Source organism: Molothrus aeneus, chromosome 1 (assembly GCF_037042795.1).
Source record: "Molothrus aeneus isolate 106 chromosome 1, BPBGC_Maene_1.0, whole genome shotgun sequence".
Taxonomy (NCBI): Eukaryota; Metazoa; Chordata; class Aves; order Passeriformes; family Icteridae; genus Molothrus; species Molothrus aeneus.
In genome coordinates this window covers 35539217-35561102 of record NC_089646.1, presented here as the reverse complement: position 1 = coordinate 35561102, position 21886 = coordinate 35539217, and the positions used below count along the sequence as shown (strand labels likewise).

The 21886-nt window shown below is 38.0% G+C and overlaps 2 protein-coding genes across 4 annotated transcripts in view; one reads left to right on the top strand and one right to left on the bottom strand.

The window, feature by feature from the left end:
* Positions 1 to 1175, bottom strand: part of BTD (biotinidase) — a 10454-nt gene extending 9279 nt beyond the window's left edge. Inside the window, exon 1 of one of the 3 annotated variants that reach the window (XM_066555010.1) lies at positions 1033 to 1175. The gene's annotated coding sequence lies outside the window, so the exon portion shown is untranslated. Of the gene's footprint in view, positions 1 to 443; positions 467 to 1032 lie in introns of those variants that run through there. The other 2 variants (XM_066555028.1, XM_066555019.1) reach the window with 2 other exon arrangements.
* Positions 615 to 21886, top strand: HACL1 (2-hydroxyacyl-CoA lyase 1). Its single transcript, XM_066554999.1, has 17 exons — positions 615 to 741; positions 1705 to 1809; positions 5427 to 5467; positions 6023 to 6103; positions 8783 to 8855; positions 9340 to 9417; positions 10399 to 10493; positions 11019 to 11131; positions 12735 to 12870; positions 13978 to 14083; positions 15489 to 15572; positions 15860 to 15961; positions 16920 to 17074; positions 18217 to 18375; positions 18665 to 18772; positions 19370 to 19556; positions 19941 to 21886. Exons 1-17 carry the CDS (start codon positions 685 to 687, stop codon positions 19971 to 19973), a joined length of 1713 nt encoding a protein of 570 aa, XP_066411096.1. The 5' UTR covers positions 615 to 684; the 3' UTR covers positions 19974 to 21886.

Here is a 21886-nt window from a genome sequence, read left to right as displayed (position 1 = left end):
GTGGTTCGGCTGGACAATCCGGGCGGTGGCCCGGACAAGCCGGACCGTGAGGCGAGGACGTGCTGTCACCTGTGTCACTGCAGCGACACGTCCCGCGATGGGCAGAGCCGGGCAGAGGGGCGTGCGCCATCCCTCAGCCGGGAATTTGGGAGGGTGCTTCGCACTCCTCCGGCGCTTTCCCGGCTGCTCTCCAGCGCCGGGCACCGGCGCCTCACACAAGCCCCGGACTTTGCCCCGCTTGCGTTCGCCACCTCTGACCAGCCCCACACAGCCGGAGCGCTCCGGGACGGCTGCCCCGGAGGCCACCGGGGCCGCTGCTGGTCCTGCAGCCATAGATCGATCCCTCCCCCCGGTCCGGTCCGGCCCGGCCCACTCCGCTCCCGGCCCGCCCCGGGACCACCAGGCCGGGTCCCGCTCCCACCCCCGCGCGCCGCGACCCTCACGTTGCAGGGCCGGCGCCTCTCGGCCTCCGATTGGCTGCCTGCGCTGGCCAATAGGAAGCTACCCCGGTCTCCGCCCCGCGCCGCCCGCCAGCAGGGTTAGGGGCGGGTCCCTCGGGCCCGCCCCCTTCGCTGTCTGATTGGCCGAGCCGCCTGTCAGTCACTGCGCACACCCTTCGCCCCCGGTCCCGGCCCGGTCCGGCCCGTTCCAGGTGGGCGGCGGGGCCGGGGCAGCAGGGCCGACATGGAGAGCGAGACGGTCAGCGGGGCGCAGCTCATCGCCCAGGCCCTCAGGGCGCAAGTAAGAGCGCGGGGCGGGAACCGGCAGCCTGCGGGCCGGGACAGCCTGCAGCGAATGAATGTGCGCGGCCGGACTTTCCCGGGGGCCGACGGAAAGGGCTCGCCCCCACCGCTCTGAGGGAGGGAGAGGGAGGGACGGAGGTTCCGCCGCCCAGCTCCGGCAGCGGCCCGGCCCCCGGGCGGCCTTCCCCAGGCCCACACTGACTCCCTTCTTCCGGAGGGCTTGCCCCATTCCCGAGTCTGCCCCATTCCCGGGCCTGCCCCATTCCCGAGCTCAGCCATCCCCCGTTACCACCAAGCAATGCCGGCGCTCCTCTGCGGCTCTGCCCGTGACAGCTGGATGGATGTGCCGCCTGCGCCTCCTTACAGCGACGAAAACTCTGTGTGGCCTCTAAACTCGAGATGCTGGCACGGGTCTTGGGAGAAGACTTTGCGTTTGGCCTGTGAAACATGGAAAAGTAGTTCAGTTGTAATCCAGATAAACGTAGTCTTCTCCATCTCTGTGTTTCCGTGGGGACGGTGCTTTCCCAGCCATTTCTTGGGGGCTTTTTGCCGTTAATTTTCTGTGAAAGTGTAAAAGCACAAGGTGCCATGAGGCATTGTCAGAGTAGAGGAGGCTGACATAATGAGAATCAGAAAAGTGACACAGCAGGGATGTCCCAGGTAAGAATTGCTCAGTGGAAAGCGCTAAACACACCTGGACTGAGGCACTGAACCATTGCCCCACTCCCAAAATAGACTGGGCTTTGTAGACTCCCAAAACCCAGCACTTTCACAACCACCGAGGGCTGAGCTGCAAACATCAGCTGATGTTTCCACAGTGACCTGTGAGCTTCTCTGTGACTATGTTACATTTTAGTTTTAGATTTCCTGTGTAGTTAGCATGTCTGTGTTTGGCATGTGCTTATTAAAGCTGTCTTTTGGGAAAAAACAGTCTGACTTTTCTCAACTTTTTTCTTTATAGAATATTGAATACATGTTTGGCATTGTTGGTATTCCAGTCATTGAAATTGCAATTGCAGCCCAGGCAGTTGGAATAAAATATGTGGGAATGAGAAATGAGCAAGCTGTAAGTATATATCTGTACTGGGACCAACCCTTTCCTTAACTGTTTCACAATGGAATGAAAGCCAGTTTTTCTTACTAGAAAGAATGTGGTCTCTGAATTTTCCTTTAAAAAAACCTATACAGGAGCAGCCACTGTTGTTTTGGAATAATGGAGAACATTGGTGCATTGGGTTGAGTGTTTCTTTGTGCCCTTCTTTCCCCACTTCCATTTTAAAGTGGCCCCTCCTTTTCTGTTAAAGGAATTGCATCTTCTTTTCATTTAACAATGCTATTCTCCAATAAGGGAGCAAGGATAGCAGAGGGGGAAAAAAAGAAAAAAATAATTTAAAGACTACATGTGATGGAGAACAAAAAAATTATAAAAAGTTATATCCTTCAAGTACTGTCTGACAGATGTGCATCTGACAGATGTACTGTCAGATATTATCTGCCAGGTTTTGAGATGCTCATCCAGGGCATTTTGTTTTTCTATCACTTTCTACACACTTCCCAATATTATCATTCTTACTCTAACTGGTAGTATTTTAGTTCTTTTTAGGACTTTATTATCTGCTCCTTTACTTTTTTTCCCCCTGTCTAGGTGATGTTCTTAAGTGCCCAAAGAGGAAAGTTTTCCTGTTGACTGATAAACTTGTTCTGACAATTTTAATAATTCTAGGGGTTTTTTCCTTAACTATGTTTTAAAAGCTCACAGAACAGGAAACCACAGAAAGTAATAATGCTTCCAAGTGCTCAAAATCAACCATGAACATAGACTCTCTTATTTATGAATATTTCAGCTTTATTGTGTAGGTGTCAGCAATTAAAGAGCCAAGCTGGTCAGGATTTTGGTGCTGTGCTGCTAGTTCTGCATTTGTTTGGTTTCCCACAGTAGAAACTCTTTAATCTCAGTAATTCCTTGGGTAATCTCAGACTGACGATAACCTTGGGATTATTTGTTGTTTTGAAGGGTTGCTGCACAAGATGGGGAGCTGGCTGCTGAACTGGTGGCAGAGGCACCAGCAACTTCCCACACCTGATCTACAGCAGTTGCCAGTTTTCCTTAACTTACTTAGCTAATAATCTTTAGGATTGTCCCAGTCCTCAACACAGTATTGTTACAGTACTTCTTCTAAATCAGGTGGTTTTGAGCTGTATGTTTTTGCTGTCTGATCCCTACATTGTTCTATTGGAATGTGAGAATTTAGAGGAATGCATGTCTCTATGGAAAATCTGTAACATATGAGGGAGGCAAACATAGACAAACATATTTAAAAGGTGTATTTGAGTCCTTGAAGAACTGGGAATTCAGCACAATCTTTATGTTGCTGTAGGCCATTTAGCAAATATTCTAGTTTTAGCTGTGGTTACTAACATGATTAAAATTAATTTCCTCATGTGTCTGTAATTAACAGAGAAGATTGCTTTGCACTGCCAAATGAGATGCTGTTCTATTTATTAGTCTCTACTAGATGAAGGAGGCAAAAAACATTCTGCTGATTAATTATGAGCTGCTTTTGTTAGTAGAATAAAAACAGCACAAAGACTGTTTTAAGGTTAAAATGTCAGGATTTCTCTTGTTTGGGGAGTCAAAAAGGATGAATGAAGCTGCATCTTGTAGTGAGTTTTGGTTTGTTCTTTTCCTCAGTGAGTAGTAGAGTAATTTCTTGGCAAAGGGTGAAAGGTTATATATATATAGTATATTCATGATATACTCAATATGTACATGTCATAGTTTTAAATGTCTCAGTTGTGTGGTCTGGCTGTGGAGGATGTGTATACATACAGCTGCCACCTTTATTGGTGAAGGCAGCTGTATATGATATATGGAAAATTAAGGGATTTTTTTTCCAGGAGTTGAGTTTCTACCTCATTTCTAGGCCAGATGTAGCAAAAGGATTTCCTTGTAAAAGTGATAATATTTTAATTAGTAGTGTTCATAGGAAATAGGGCCCATAAACCAGTTAAAACACAATAAAATCTCATGATGAGATAATAATCAAGCAGCATACTTGCTGTTTGGCATCCTTGTGTTCTTATTCTGCCTAGGATGTGGTGGAGTCACCATCCCTAGAGGTGTTTAAAAATGACTGGATGTGGCACTGAGGGCCATGCTCCAGTTGACAAGATGGTGATGGGTCACAGGTTGGACTCTGTGATCTTGGAGGTCTTTTCCAACCTTAATAATTCTGTGAAAAGCTCATAAAACTGCAGAATAGGAACACCTGAGGGAAGCATGGAGCTCAAGTACCACTACCAATACGCATAAGCCGTTCTCCTGTGGCCTGTAACATGGTGTGGGTTTGCCAGAAGCAGCTCACCTGCACCCACATGCCCTTTGAACAGTGAAAACTGTGTTGCAACTTCACAGGGGCGGGTGTTTTTTGTATCTCTCCTTGAGTAATTAGAGATTGTTGCAGCTGTTTACAAGACTGATAACCCAGCTCCCAGCTCAGTTCTAAACTTCAAAATCCCCTTTACTATATGTATTTGTTAACAAAACACATTATTTATGTTAGTTCTTTAATCTTTAATAATAATTATCACTACATATTCAAAGCAATCTCTTGATATTTGTATCCTGAGTTAGTTGTGAGCATATGATATGCTGGAGTTGGTGCAGCTGTGAAGGGAATCAGGCTCAAAGAACCCTTTAATAATGGCAGCTGGAACCAAAGTGGGTGTCTTATCATCAGAGTACTCAATTATAATTAAAATCAAATCTCCACTCTATTTAAAAATGAAAGAGGCAGGTTCTAAGGCCAGAAGCTTACTTTAAAAATTACAAAATATTGCAAAATTGGGTTTTTTTGAACTTGCTGATTTCAAGACAGGAATATGAAAATATAAGAGACTGGGCAATGTCACACGTGAAATCTTGAGTTCTGTTGTCACCTGTAAACTTCTTGATCACGTGCTGTCATTTTACCAGGTGACATTTATATCCAAATGTTTAATATCAGTACAGGAATAGCTTAAAAACATACTCTGCAATAACACTGCTGATGAGGTATGCCAACACATGTTGTAGGTGTTACTTTTGTGATTTTTATTCAAAACATAATTTTTCTTTAAATGTGTGGTACCAAAGCAGAGTGAGAAGTATTTCAGCAGCTCAACTTATGAAAGATGATCCCAAATCATCTAATTATTCTCTCCAATGTGAGATTTCAACCTTTTGCTTGATTTCTGAAATACAATTCAGAATGGCTGCATTTCTGCTTGTTGTCTTTCTCTTGCAAGTCCCTCTTCCATGTTCATCCAGAAGGCAGTGGAAAGCAGAACTTTCATGTTTTGTTCTATTTATTTTTTTGCCCTGGTTTTAGTTGGGTTTTTTGATCTGGTTGATTTTTTTCTTTTTCAATTCCCAAATAATCCTAATGTAATATCTTGTGACAAAAGGAGCCTGAAATGTGGAGAGAAGTGGAGAAGAGTCTTGATTTTTCATATTAATCTTCATGGACACTTCTAATAATGGGAAGGGTGAAATGGAGTTTTACTTATATTTAAGCTCTTATAGTCAGGGAGGAATCTGTACCTGCTTATTTTCAGTATTTTTCTTGAAAGTTATGTACAAAATATCATTAAATGTATAAATAATAATAATAATAGTATCATTAACACCAATATTTTCAACAGGCCTGTTATGCTGCATCTGCTGTTGGATATTTGACTGGCAGGTATGTAAAGAAGTGTGCAAAGCTGTTAAGAAATGCTCACTAGTTAAGAATTATAATTTTTTATTTCATCACCTGGAATAGCAAGAGCCTCTGCCTGAATTAAATTTGAGTAAAGTTTGTGTTGAATCAGATGCAATTCTTCCAGTGTGAGTTTTCTTAATTGGGAACTGCTGATAAAGTACATTGAGAAAACTGCAAACATAAGTTTACCAAATTGAATATAAACGTTAGATGGCAGAGCAAATGTGATAGAAGAAGTCAGAGCTGTGTCAGGATAAGCCTGTGTATATTGCCCATGTCTGTGTGGGTGGCACATAATTGTTCACTTGCCTTTCTAATTGGGTTGATACAGCTTCATAATTTCTGATTTTCATGTCTACCTTTAGTCATTCATACAAATTCCTAGCCATTGACATGAGTAAATGACATGAGTAAAACTTTGATATTCTATATTTCAGCACCTTACTAATTTTTGTTGATTATTTATTTGGTGTTCTCTATGCTCACTTTCCTTTTCTCTCTTCCTCTTTTTTTCTTTTTGTATTTTCTATGTAGACCAGGAGTATGTCTTGTAGTGTCCGGTCCAGGTTTCTTACACACTCTTGGTGGGATGGCAAATGCAACCATTAACTGCTGGTAATTTAACTGCATTTTTCCTTTAAAATTCCAATAGTTGTGTGTTGTTACTTGTTTCAGATGTTGAGCTCCACAGTATTTAGTATTTTAATTTTCTCATTATCCGCATGAAAGGGGAAAAAAGGAATTCTTCCTTTATCAACCTTAAAATTAATTTAGTTACATTTTTTGTATTCTCATGGATAAAATTCTTGGTTTTTTCCTACCCCATTGTGTATATATTAGAAAATCTATCAGTATAGCTGGTTGTATCAATACCAGTATAGCTGGTTGTGTCTGAAAGTGAAGTCAATATTAGCCTGTAATGCTCTCATGATCATGGAGATCATCTTGAAGGTGTTTCCTAAATTTAAATTCATACTGCCTTTGAATTACTATATTTCATATGTGAATAAATTGACAACTGCATTGTTAAAATCCCTATTTGCTCCCCACGCTGACATTTAGAGCAGTAATTAAGCATTGAATTAAATGATGTACAGAGGGATAGTATTTACTCCTGTAAGCCTTCAGTGAGACATGACAGCTTTGTCTGGTCTGCCACTGAAAGCTGTTCAGAAAGCTGTACTGAGGAATTTGGGAAGAAGCTGTAGAAATACCAAGCAGATGTGTTCACAGAACAGAATGAGATCCAGAGCAGTGTGAACACTGGAACACTGAATTAGCAGTGGCTGATGGACGAGGGAAGCTCAGTAATGGGAACACTACAAATCAAATCTGACATTTTGAAAAATGTCCTCTAAGTGTTTAAATTCTTCTTTTAAAAAATGAGTTATTGACTAAAGTTTTGCTGTCACTATTTGACCTTAGACTAAAAAAGATTATAGAAAAACCTTGCTTTTGAACAGTCAGGAGTTTGATTATAAGAAAGAAGTGTACATGTAATTTACTTATGGATTTGCAGGAGACATTTTTGAGGGTAAACTGCATTTTCAAGGGTAAAACCTCTTGATACTTCCTGCTAAAAATTGCCTGCCATGCTGCTGCCTCCTGTCCTGCCTCATTCTGAGCAAGATTTTGTACCTCATTCTGGCTGTGACAATAGATTCCAAAACAAGTGTGTGCTAGTTGGTAAGATTTGGAGTAAACACAAGCATGCTGAATTGTGGTTAAATTTTTTATCAGTTTACTGAAGTTCTTCTCCTGCAAGCCCATAAGACTTACCATTTTTAGTTTCATTACAGTCAAATGTTCTGTCTGCTTCACTATTTTTTGCCTTACTTTATAAGCACTGTTCTTCAAAATGTCTACAATATTGTGACAGTAGTACAATGATTTCCTTGAGGGAAAAACTTACTTCTAGTTAGAATTATTTAAAACTTCAAAGGCAAAACTAAATCTTTTCAAGAAATAGCTGTTGGAGTTGGCTTTCTAAATAGTAGACCAGTTTTGTAATTGTATTTCATTATTGGCAAGTAGTAGTTAATTTGTTCATTAAAATATTTAAATAAATTTGGAAAAGGCAAGTGAGAGGAACATAGGACTGTTTGTTGCTGTCAAACAGTCTTGGATAGTAATAATCATTTTGCTGAGGGGATGAAGCAGAATGAAATGTGTAGAGCAGTCATCAAGTGAGTTTTTCCATAAAGATTTTTCATGGAAGTAAGATGCAGCCTGAAGTTCTCATTTCACTGCTCCAGGGGATTAGAACTGAGATTTTTGATGTATGGCAGAGAAATGGCCTGGTTATGAAGCTCGGATCTAGATACACATATCCCCAAGTCTTATGGCTGATTAAATTTAGGATTATGCATGGAACTCACTGCTAATGTTTGAGCTTGATACATTGTATAGATAAATGCAGTCTATAAGGCCATCTCTGAAGAGAAATTGTTTAAGAGAAAAAGCCTAGAAAGCTATAGACCCAATATTTCAATATAGTGTAGAGGAACAAGGAGATTAATAAAGCAACTTTGCTCTGTTGACTCGGCGCTTAGCATTTTAAGGAGTTTGACCTACAATTTGAATAAAAGACAGGTTTTCATTCACTGTAGGAAAATTATTTATTATATTTTGTGGAAATTACAGTAAAAATGTGCTCCTGTGGAATGTATAACCTCATGGTAAAGCAATACTGCCTTCCTTGCTTAGCTGTGAACTGATTTAAGTTCAGGACTGCTTGCAGGCATGTTAATTTTTTGTCTGGTTTTTTCAGTTTTGGAGTTTTTTTACTAAAAGCAAAATGCAGGGAGTTGTGCTCTCAGCCAGCTAACTTAGCTGTGTTCCAAATTGTATAGGAAGAAAGCATAATCTTTTTGAAAAATTGTATCCTAGCTTGTTTTTTAGTTCTAGTGCTTGTGCATGTTACAGTATCCTTTATAAAGACACATCTTAATACTTTTTGGACCACTTAATACTTTTTAACTTCTTATTAGGTGTTATCATTCCCTCAAACCACTGTGTCACCCATATTTTCAAATTTAAATGAAAATTGCCTGCAATGGGATTTGGTTTTAGAATTTCTATGATCCAAGTCACTTAATGTGGCCAAATTGTCCCAAAACTGGCTGACCCAAAAGCTGCTGGGAAGGCTACTGGCTGACACTCTGATATTTAGAATCCATTTTTGTATTCTTTATCTATTCTTGTACGGATCTGAGGATGCTATATGTATATATGTATACTGATAGGGGGTTTTGTTTGTTTTTAAATTTTTTGTTTGTTTTTTAACTTTCCTAGGCCTTTGATTGTTATTGGCGGTTCTTCTGACAGAAATCAGGAAACCATGGGAGCTTTCCAAGAATTCCCACAGGTATACAGACATATAGCTTTCTACAGGAAGGTTTCAGTTAAATAATTCTTGTTTCTTCATTATTGTAGGAAAAACAATTCTGAACACTAACGTTTCCTAGCAGATCTTATAATGCTGTTGATTTGCTCCATCTACTGGTTTAAAATTGACATTGCGTAAATACAGCAGATTGCCTTCATGTTGGAATTCATACTCTATTTTAGGTTTTCAGCTAGTATAAATTACCTTTGTTTGTTCTGAGAAGGACAAAAGCAAAATGTCCAAGAAAATAAAGCAGTTTATGGGGGAAGAAAAAAAAAGCCAAAAACTTAAGCACATGGAGGAATGAGTATGGTCTTGACAGTTTTCACCAGTTGCTACTGCATTTTTCTATGGGGAAGTTTCCACCTCATTGGTTTTCATCTGTCATTTCTTTAATTTTATTCATGTGGAAATTAAAAAATTACTTTGATAAATCAATACAATGTTATTTACCTTTATTCAGGTTGAAGCTGGCAGGCTGTACAGCAAGCTGTCTGTCCGCCCAAGCAGCCTGGAAGCTATTCCTGCTGTTATTGAAAAGGTATGAAAAAATACAAAATGAACAACAGAACCTCAGGTAACTGTCTCCTGTTTAGGTTTTGAGGGTTTATTTTTGTATAGTTGTTATTCTAAGTAATTTGCTCTGGCAGAAAGGAAGTGATGGTTGATTGAGTAAATTAACAACTGGGGAGGTTCTGCCTTATGAACAATGCTATGGAATAGGCTAGAAATAGATCCTAGTCCAGTCAGATGCTTAATGATCCCTGCAGTGATTTTTGTTAGCTTCAGATAGAGTTGGAAAATTTTTGTGAAATAAATGCTTTTAGGGAGAGATGCAATAACTAGAAATTTAATGTTTCAGCTGTTTTATCATTGTCATGTGAAGGAGATTTGGAGGAGGGCAGTGGAGATGGTTGTGTTTGGGGTTTGAGTCTGGTTGTTGCTCTGTTGGGTTTTTTTGAGAGTGAGAAAAAACACATTCTTATCTCAGTGCTTCAGAGAGGATTAGAGAAGTCTCTTGGTACTGCTGTAGCAGCCCTTCAGCCATGTCAGCCTAAATTCTGCATACAGTCATTCTGTTTCCAGAAGTGCAGATTCAGCAGAGCATCTACCTGCAATAGAAGAACTGGGATCAAAAGTAATAGAAAACAGAGGCATTGGTTATCTTGGCTTTACTCTGTTTGTGCTACTTTAAGTACAATTCAGCATGAATATTTAATTTTGTATCTCCAAACATAACAGCTGATAAAGCCATTGTCTCATTGCAAATTAACCAAAGAATTTAGAGTCTAATACTGTACATCTGCTGAAAGGCTCCAGCTGGTATATAAGAGAAAGTGTAAATAGCTATCAAAAATTTATTTTGTTGGTACAAATCCATGAAAGCTTCCACTGTGATGAATCAGCAAAATGAAACTGTACACCTTGTCTGCCTACAGCAGAGTTTTCTTGCTTTTTCAAGTATAAATATTTTTAAAATCCTGTCAAACAGTGATTAAAAGTGTGACTGTATGTTTTCTAGGCTGTAAGAACCAGTATGTATGGTCGTCCAGGTTCCTGCTATATTGACATACCCGGGGATTTTGTGAATCTTCAGGTGAATAAGAGCTCTGTCAAGTGCGTAAAGATTACGTTCATTATTTTTAAAGTTACTGAACAAAAGAAAATTCATTTATAGGTCAATTTCTTTCCTAAAACAAGAAAATCCAGCCTCTAAATGTGACATCCCATATTACATATGGATGTATATTATTATGTAATGCAATTATGTAATATTATTATTATAATACATTACATAACATTAATGTAATTTAATGTAATAATGAAATATTATTATTATAATATTATTATATTATATGTATACATGTTACAGTTTGTAATGAAATGTGCAAAAAAGAATGAGTTAATATGGTAATATAATTATGTCACTCTGTAAATCTCTGAAACAAAACTACCTACAAGATTAAAGAGACAAGGAGGGAAAACTTCAAAGCCTGTTTTGAAAAAAGTATTTCCTGTTCTAATCAATGCTGTGACATGGTGTGTAGCAACTGCAATTTTATGCTAAACAATAGGTTTTGTCTTTCAGCATTTCTTGTTTTGCATTTTTTAAAGAGCCTCTTTTGTTTTGCTTGGCTGCAGGTACACGGAATGCTGCCTGCCACCTCCCATCAGCTTGGCTGAACACTCTGCTGTATCCAAAGCAGCCTCTGTCATTGCTCTTTCCAAGCAGCCTCTGCTCATCATTGGCAAAGGTAGAACGCTTTGTTGTAGCCTTGAATTGTGCATGTTCAGGACAAGAACAGTGATTGCTCTTCCCCAGAAGTGTTACCTATCTTCTTTTTACCCTAATAAACCAACCAACCAGTAGTAAAAACACAAAATTCTTTGGAATTTAATGTTAAAATGTTCTTTGGTTTTAGAATTTTTTTCTGTTCTTTAATGGTTTATTTTTAATCTAGTTTAAAGGAAAATCAATTGATAAAATACAAGTTCATGTAGAAAAAAAATCAGATAACTGTTTTCTAGAGCCAATACCAAGGGATCACTTCCAAAATTCCAAGCAATTTAAATTCTATTAAAGAAATTATATTCTCTGCTCTGGCATATATAGCAAGAATCAGAGTAATAAGGTAATTTTTCTGGTTCTTGCTGAAAGTGCCAGCCTACCTGTGTGGGGATGTACAGCAACACAGCAAATACTGCTGCTGTTGCTGCTTTACAGACTTTTCTTTGTACTCTGCCAGTCTAATCAGTTCCTGGAGATGGGGAGTAATTATTTTCTGTGCTAGTTCACTTCTTTTATGCCTCCTTGTGGAGTGTTAGCCAGTGCAGTGGTGTTCCTGTTGAAGATACAGGTCAGCTAGGAAGAGAATTAAAATAACCAGCTCATTTAACCTGGGCTGTTTTCCTGCAGATATGGGGAATGATCTCTGTCTGTGTTTAATTGGGGAGTGCAGTGATTGAAATGAGATGCATCTTATGATTGATTAGGTAATGAAATTGAAAACAGAAGGTAGATCAGAAGAGATTATGGGTTGGTTTTTTTTCTCTCTGGCTGGATACACAGGAAGAAAAGGGTGTTCTTTGAAAGCGAAAGGTGGAAAACTCAAAAAAAAAATGATGTGTTTTGTCTATGTCAGCAATTGAGAATTTACTGAACAAATGTGCCTGGACTTTGTGCTATATATTGTTGTTAGCAGAACTTCTTTTTAAAGATTTGCAAAAGTATATTTTTCAGGATTTAAGACTCATAGATTCAAGCCATTGCACAAGGACCTGTCAGTTAACCCAGATTGCCTGGGCAAGCTTAATTCAGCAGCCATGTACTGCTGCAGCATCACAGGAAATGTGTGCACAAACATACACCTTTGCAAGGACTTGTTTGTGCTTCTCTCTTTTCACTAAAGGCTTCTAGTAGAGTCTTTGGGCAGGTTGTTACGGAGCAAGGGGTAAGCAAGAAATGACTGACATGACATAAAGATCATCTCGTGTTGCTGCTGCAAAAGTCTCTGTCCCATAATACCAAATTTCACTCACTAAAAAATTGTGATTTTAAATAAACAAGATCACCTATTTTTCCCTGCCCTGCTTCATAAAAATTGATAAAAGAGTTCAGCTGAAGTCTTACAAAAAAGCCAAGCAAACAAAATTTTTGTCAAAAATATGTGAAATTTTAACTGCAGATATCTGTGATTTGGCATGTTTAGTTTTGAGTTCTTCAAAATGAAAAGTAACAGAGTTCATAATGGGAAACTGTACTCTTTGTGCCATAATGTAATCAACTTAATTGAAGTGCAAGCAAATACAGTTGGTTTCTGTAGTATTAAGCAGTCTCTTTAATTTCATTTCGTTTAGGTGCTGCTTATTCACATGCTGAAAACAACATCAGAAAGTTGGTGGACCTTTGTGGACTGCCTTTTTTGCCTACACCAATGGCAAAAGGAGTAGTTCCTGATAACCATCCAAATTGTGTAGCTGCAGCAAGATCAACGTAAATATAAAGCAAGGCTTCTAATCCTAACAGATGAGAAACAAGTAGGAATTTTGGTGGGCTATGGATGCCAGGGAAGAGAAAATTCATACCACAAAAAATTTTTTAACTATGTTTTGCACTTCACTGTAGAGCACTGGAGATCCTGCTGGAAAAGGGACAACAGATTTAAGTGGGTCACTTTAGAATGCTGACCAGGAAGATACTTTGAGATATATTATATTCTGTAGCTATGAAACCTATGGCAAGTAGATGGATTAATGTTCCTAGTGTGTATCTTGTAACATAAAATAGAACTGGCGAATAGTTTATGTTAAACATTTAACTTCGTGCACTAGACAAACTCCTTCTTTTTACTTTAAAACCATAAACAGAAGCTTGAGCTGCCCATGTTGCAGCTGAAGTTTTGCCAGCTGTTGTTTCTGTGTGGTGTTTGCAATACCCTATCGCTAAATTGCACTTTATTTATAAAGAAAAGTAAGATATTTCAAACTACTCTGAACGACTATGTTTAAAGTGATTTTTGACTTTTGGCAAAATTAATGTGAATGGACTCTAAGAACCCTAGTCAGTTTGCAGATGGAGCATTTATATACCCTGAAAGTAAAATGCTGTCCATTGGTGAGCATATTAGCTTTATCACTGTTAAGCATGCTGCTAGGCAGAATGGAGAATAAAAGAATATACCAAATATTGTCTGCCTATCTGAAAGGTAAATTAATGGGAGACTAAACTGAGAGGCCCATACCAGTCTTAATTTTGGCACCCACTGTTGCCAGTGTCACAATAGTGAGTCTTTTGCTTTAACCTGTGCATCATTCTAGCATCTTGTTGGTCTCCTAATGTAATGATTCCTCTCCTATATACAGTGTAATAGGAAAATAGTAATTAATTTTCTTCTTAAGTTCCTTAACTCTAGAATGGCTTGGTGATTGGCTGTATAAAAGGATACAGGGTTTTGGGGCTAAGCAAGCAGCTTAGAGGAATGAAGAATTCTATGTGTATTCTAGGTTTGCTATGGTGGTTAGAGTTGTTTCTAATTTTGCAAAGACTGTTAAATGTAATAGCGATTCCTTCTTACCTGCTTCTGTCATTTCCCTTTATTAGGGCATTACAGCATGCTGATGTAATCATCTTGCTTGGTGCAAGGTTGAATTGGATTTTGCATTTTGGTCTTCCACCAAGGTATCAACAGGATGTAAAGGTTATTCAGGTAAGCAGGAAAATTACTATCATTTAATGGAAGTCTTCTGTGTTCTAGCATTGACCAGAGCAATTTTATTGTAAAAAATTTGGTAACATATTTCATATGGCAAATACTGCCATATGGACAGTGCAGTATGGTGCATATAGTTATGGCAATTCTCCAGAAATACTTATACTATCTTTAATTATTATTTTTACTTCCTATTTTTTTCAAGAATGTTTACAATACTGTTCCTAGTATCAAGAGCTTGGTGCTGCTGTAATGAGGAGGGCAGACACATCTATGCAGTTGACTAATACAGGGTTAGACTCACAGAACTGTTGTGATCTTTGGAGCATTGGAATTTCTATGATTGAAAGAAAACTGTCTTTGAAATTGTGGAATCTTTCATACTGCTCTCTTGGCTGTTTGTTTTCTGAAAAAGAACGGCTTTCAGATCCTGTCATAATGTAAGAGCTCAGTCACTCAGAAATGAAGTAAGAGGAAGAAAGGCTGTTAAACTAATTAATGCATTTGATAATCTGCCAGCTCTTAGAAAGAGAAGTCTTTAAATTGTGTCCTTAAAATCTCCTCTCCAAGACTGTGATCAAATAGTAGTAGTTGATCCAACATATTGGCTTTCCTGCTTACGCTGACCTGGAACATAGTCTAAAGTTCCAAACTTGACAATAGCATTAATTTTTAACCTAAATTTTTTAAAATACACATTATTTTTGCAAATATTACTTTTACAAATAATACATATTTTATGATTCCTCTTCCTAAAAAATTTAAAGACAACACTTTTTCATCTCGCTTAATTTTTTTCACTATCAGAGATTACTATTAAAACACTAAGTCACTTCATTGTTTGCGTGACCTGGTCAAAAATAACAGTTTATGTAACCTTAGAGGGCTCATGCATCACTGAAAGATTTGCTTCAGTAGTTGCAACTTACTTTTCAGTTTCTTCATGCTAATTAAGTTCTTACTGTCCAGTAGCATACACACAGTTTTCTCTGAAAAAATTGCTGCTTTGTATAGGTATACCTGAACCTAGATTTTTAGCTCACATACAATGCTGTAATAAAGTTCTACAGTGTCTGCAGGAGCTTGAAAGAAGCAAGCAATCACCTTTAAGGATATATATAATTTTTCATTCATAAGGATATATACAACTTTTCATTTTCATTATAACTATTAATATATAACTTTTCATTAACATAGGTATGTACCATAGGGTTTTACTTTGTATAAAGGGTTTCCTGATGTCATGTCAAGGAAAGACAAAGTTACCTGTGCAGCCAAAACAGGGTATGAAGACCATGTTAGACATCTATGTATGTTAGGGCATGTTCCTCACTTGAACTGAAAAAAAAAAATTCTGGTTAATATCCTTGAGTTAATGGTTGCTTTTCTTTTTGAAATACAGATTGATATTTGTGCAGAAGAGCTGGGGAATAATGTAAGGCCAGCTGCAACTTTGTTAGGTGACATAAACGCCGTGACTGAGCAGGTAACGTAATGTCTCATGTCCTCTGGTTTTTGACCTCAATTTCCTCTGAATCATGTGATGTAACTTGCCAGTTAAAAATAAAAGGAAAAAAAACCCAACTGTTCAAGGAAAACCATTTTTCAGGCAGTATATTCGTGTTGTATATCCAGTCTATTCTCAAATTTTATGTTAAAGATTCTGATTACTGTGATTGTGCTGGGATGGTTCTTAGTAATGTTATTATTGATATTTTGTTCTCTTTTAAATATGTTGAAAGACCCCTTTACAACATTTCAATATTGTTCCAGCTCTTAGAAGAATTCAACAGAAAATCATGGAAATATCCTTCTAATTCAGAGTGGTGGAAGAAGCTAAGAGGGAAAATAAAGAACAATGAGGAAAGATCGAAGGTAGTGTGACATTAAAGAAATTAAAAGATTTCTTGCTATAACAGGCACTGATAAATTGTCAGTTTTGTAACTGGTCTATATCCAGCTTCCTCAATTATTTCTCAGTTAAGTCACCCAGACTTTGAAAATTTGTACCATTCTGGTACAGACTTACTCTTCTTATGCTTAGGAACTGTAAGCATTATAGGTTAAGTGTTCTATGATTTTGTTTGAATTCAAACTGTGTAGAAATCATTACACTTTGGGATTGGATTCTTAAAGCCATTAGTAGGAGACCACAGCCAGAGCTGCTGTATTATGGGCAGTGGCTTTTAAGCAATGGACTGATATTCCAAGTACTCCAAGTGGAAACTGGCTTAGGTGAAGACACATCTTAGTTTTCTTCTAATTGTAATCATTGTTTGTAATTGTGCAGTTTAGCAGTGCCAGTCTAGGTTTAATCTATGCTAAAAGCAAGTAGCTGTTAAGGCCAAGAGACCACAGATGCTTGGTATATATCTAACTTTGTGTAACTCATATTCTGTAACTTCAGATGCATGTTCCCAAGACTGGGATCTAAAATAAAGTCATTTTAACAAATTCCTCTTTTGAATTATCTCCTAGCACACAGATGACAGCTCGCTTAGGGTTGTAAATAGTCATGCCTGGTGCAGAAAAATTTCATGAGCCTCTTGGGTTAAACTGAGTTTTAATAGCTTCTGCTAATGATAGGCTCTTGAAGGGCTGCTGAGCTTGTTGAGCCTCTGATAAATTTGTTATGTCCCCGGGATAGATACAAAAGGAGTGACCTTGATGCAATACTGTTCTTAGTATCAGTAGGATGCAGTGCCTTAAAAACCAAATACTTCAGCCTTACCTGAAGCAGAGTGAATTTTATTTCCATCGTTATTATTTATGTGCCTCTGTTTTGCACCCTAAATTCTATTCATGGGAGTTACTAATATCTTTTCTTTTTAAGGGATTAGCATTGCAGAAATCTCTGCCTATGAATTATTATACAGTCTTTCATCACATCAGAGAACTGATACCCAAGGACTGCATTTTAGTAAGTGAGGGAGCAAACACTATGGACATTGGACGAACTATGCTTCCAAATTTCTATCCCCGGCAAAGGTGTGATATCTTCTGTTCTGACTCAACATGCTACATTTCTGCATAAATATTTTCATTTAGCTAAGAAGAATAATGGCCTGGGAAACAGAAGTATAATATGTTGGGAGAGGGATTGAGGAAAGTTTTCTATTCACATACTGATGTCTTGTCATAGATAGTAACAATTCTCTGCGTGCTCTGCAGCAGAATGGTGATAGTTGCTCTCTTCTTATGGAAAGGGAGTGATGAGCATTGTGTTCAATTCTCTGACCTTGATGTTTGTTTCTGTGTTCAGAGTCTATGGTAAATATTGATGAAAAATAAAAGCAATCATTTGGATTCTTATGTTGAAAAGAATTCACATGAAGAGTTTTTCTTTGGAACACTTAAGAACAGGGAAAACTTGAAAATTGGATTATATGTTGGGCATGCTTTCACGTAAACCTGCTTGCCTAAGGTGTGGGTACTCAAAATACTGCTTTGTGAGCAAAACAACCAACAACACCCATGTACTTCCAGTAGAGCTGGGGAAAGAGTGTGTATTTTTCCCCCTTATTTAAAATAAGTACACAATAATGTTACTGGTTGTCTCTTCAGACTGCACTGCACATGTCTGAAAGGAAATTCAAGCAGTTAACCCTAGAATAATCTAGTGCTTTATGTACTTTTGTATCCATTATGTGCTTCTGATGGAAATGATCTAACTAAATTATAGCTTTCAATTTGATTTCAAATGGTTGAACAGAAGACTAAAATTTGAACAGCAGTATTTAATCAATGGCTTTCAGACTAATAGTTATATTTTCAAGGAATTAAATATAGAAATATTTCATGTTGTCTGTCTCTACAGTAATTGAATGTTTTTGAAATACTGTAACTATGCAAGCTAAAAGCATATGAGAATAGTTCTTTATTGTGGCACTAGTGTACAAGAGTTCTTAATTTTGAGTTTTCCAGTATGTTTATATCACTTAAAACATTTACAGTTTTATCAAATGTTTGGCTGACTCTAATAATCTCTAAATGTGGTATCTCTTTATACAAATTGTTTATAAAACAGTATTTGCATACTATATGGCAAAGTATTAAAAGTAAGGCACCATGAATTAACTCAAGAGATTGAGTAGAAATAAAGGGATAATAATTCTGTATTCTCCCTTTAGGCTTGATGCAGGTACTTTTGGAACCATGGGAGTGGGGCTGGGTTTTGCCATAGCAGCTGCCATGGTAGCCAGGGACCGCACACCTGGAAGGCGAGTTGTCTGCATAGAAGGGGATAGTGCTTTTGGATTTTCTGGAATGGAGGTGGAGACTATCTGCAGGTAACTGGGTTTTTTGGCTCAAGAAGATGCTCTTCAGGGTCACTTTAACTAGAAGAACTTAACTGCTGGTAGGTGAGGCATCAATAAAACACATAAAAACAAGCCAGAAAACATACATGCTCATTTTTTATGTTGTTGGGATGTAGTGCTTTACTAGTGATGGTTGAATCATATTTCAGGTGGAAGTGGGGTTTTTTTTCTCATTTTACTTGTAAGGAAAATTACACTCTTAGCATCTTACAGAAGGGGGCAAGTATTTCAGAGTTCTTCCAAATGTGTCTTTTTACAGATACAACTTGCCAATCCTGATAATCGTAGTGAACAACAATGGGATTTACACTGGTTTGGATGCAAATTCCTGGGAGCAAATGGTAAAGTTTGGTGACCCTGCTACATGGTAAGTATCTTCAATGTCCTATGTAACTATGGAAGAAGTGACCAAAATAGTCATTCTCTTAATTTTTAATGCTTTATGATCCAGATTAAAATTATATTTATAAAATCAATTTAGTCCTGGGCTAAGTTCATATAAGTAAGAATGAATTACCAAAAGCAAACAGCCAACCTAATTCCAGCCTACTGTTTGCACAGCAGTGCAGCAGAGAGATGATTCTCTATTAGTTTTCTCAGGTTCCTGCAGCAGTTCAGCCCACACAGTACAGAGTTCATAGTGGGTAACTTTCAAAATCCTGATACTCTCCAAAATTACCTGAGATCTGCGTTTACACATGACTTCTGCTTCTGAGCTGAGATCTCTGAACTAAGAGAACTAAGCTAAAGCTTAGCTGAGGAATGACTCCACAAGATAAAAATGAGTACAGTACCCTATAAGCACATCCTAGGTGATACAGCAACCATAGTTCTTTCAGCCCAGAAGAATTCATCAGGCCAGCACAATAACCATCTTGCACTTTAAAATTGGTGCTAAAGTAATTAAATTAGTCAGCCTGGCAATTTTCCCATGCCATTAGTCATGTTTTCCATTCTGTTACAGTGTACCTCCTGTTTCTCTCCTGCCAAATGCACACTATGAGAAAATTATGTCTGCCTTTGGAGGCAAAGGATACTTTGCTAAAACACCAGAAGAATTGCAGAATGCTCTGAAAGCAAGTGTGTCTGACAAGCAAACACCTTCTCTTATAAATGTAATGATTGATCCACAATCTGAGAGAAAGAAACAGGTGTGTATGTTTTTTCCTTTCTTTTACTGCAAGCTTCATAGTGGTAAGCTTCTGAAAACCTTAGGGACTATCATTTAAATCACAGAAGAGGCAGGATGGTTGCAAGGAAGAAAGATTGTTGATAGAATTGGGAGATGGAAAAAACAGGTCCTTTTACACCATGCCATCTGCTTTCCTTGCTATCTGCTTGTTTGGGTTTTTCCCTCTACTGGCTGTGTAGTGTCCTTAATGACTGTTTCCAGAATTTAAGGTTATTTCTTTTCATTCTAGACCAAAGGAGATGAACCATTTTTAAGCACTCTTTATATCCTGTGGATTCCCTCTTACTGTTTGTCCATTCTGATGTGGTTTTTATTCTATGTTGATTTGTTTTTTTGCTTGCAGGAATTTCCCTGGCTGACTCGTTCTAACCTGTAGTAGAAGAGGAAGATGATGGTGGTTCAAGGCAGCATGTTAAACAAAACTGAGTTGTTTTCTGGAAGTGCAACTGATACAACTGTATTTTGCATTAGCATTGGAACAAGTGGGATTTTAGAACTGCCGTGAGAGGAATCTTTAAATGCTGAAATTAGGTAATTGTAAAATGAGAAAGACACGTAGGAATGTATATCAGGCCTTCTAATAGATTGTACACAAACACTGATGATAAAATTATATACTTTTTCTTCTACTCAGAGTAATACCCATTATCTTTGAATTAAAATCTTGACTGTTCTGGATGAACAGAATAACGTGAGGGTTTTATGCTGTCTAAAACATATAAGTGTTTGCCAGTCTGCAATTATAGTAGCTTGATTTTTAACCAACTACACCACCATTCTACTTTTAAAACCTTTGTCCTCTAAGGACCAAACCAAAGCATCTTGTTGTGAATAATTCCTGATTGGCCTCATTATGCATTGAAGCCTGTTGCATTGGTCATAGCTTCCTAATTTTACAGATTGATTTTTCAGCTTCTTCTGAATGTAGAAGTAGTGTATTAAAAATGCAGACTTGCTCAAGGGCTAAGCTTCTGTCTACTGAATTTGTTTTTACTAACTGGAACTCATGGTGTTGTAAACTCTGGATTTTTGTTTGAAGCTTAGCTCTTCACAAACACCACCATGTCTGTAGGCTGAAAACATGGCCATGTGTATTAGTGAGATTCCCATTATTAATAGATTGTAAATCTTTATAATCAGAAGCATTATAAATAAAACATTACCACCACCATCACTGAAATATCGACAGTGACACCAACAAAAAGACCACAAAAAAACCCCAAAAAACCCAAATGAAAACAAAAATTTAAAAAATCCCTCACCAGAGCAACAACAATAAAAGCTATTAGACTGGAGCATAATGTTAATTTTGGATGGTGTCACAAAGCAACCACCAGTGTTTGTGCTGTAGCTGGCTAAATGTACAACAAAGGTTCTTCCTGTAGCTCTATAGAGACCTTGAGTCCCACCTGCACTATGATGCAGAGGTGACATTTAGAGCAGATATTTGGCCTGCCTGGCGTTCTGTCTACTGTGTTTTCATTTGTTGCTGCATCTGACAATCTGACTTAGAGCTCAGACTTTAGAAATTAAATAGCTCTTTGTCTATGCTTCTGTCATGGCCTACAACAGTTACTATGCAGGATACTCTAAACAGATTATATTTACATCTGTTCTTAAATGCAAGGTTCTTTGTTGTTACATGCACAAAAGGGAATATTCTATCTCTGATTTGGGTTTTGCTTGCTTTATTTTCTGTTATTCCATTGTCAGTAAGTGTTAGTTATCTAGTGGAAAGCACTTGATGACCTAAGGAAAGAAAGCACTGGGCTGGCAGGGGATTGTGGCCTGCAGTCAGGTTTGTTGCAAAAGGCTTGGCTTATTGGGTCTGGCACTTTGGTTTGGGTCTGGCCCAAGGCCATAGGTTACTGTTAGGTAGAGGAATGTAGGACAGTCTCTGCACACTGGTACAGGAAGATAATATCTGAAAGAAATAATATCTGAAATAATCTGAAGTGCAAAAGGATAAAATCCTAGAATGGATACATCTCACAAAAAAAATGTAAGGTTGCTGATTTGCTGTGTTCTCTGGGATACTCTGCAAGGAAGGTGGAACAATGTTGAATCTTGACATTAATTTTGTTTCATTCTTCTTCTTGTCTCACAAATTCATTTTGATATGTTTCTCTGATTAAACACAACTCATTATCATGGTGTAAAATATCTGTGAGAGTTAATGCTGGAACTGACCACAGGGGAGATAATTTGCATTGGATTAGCAAATGTAGAAAATACTATTTTATACTTGAAAATTAATAAAAAGTTATTTTCATGCTGTTTCTTCTTTAA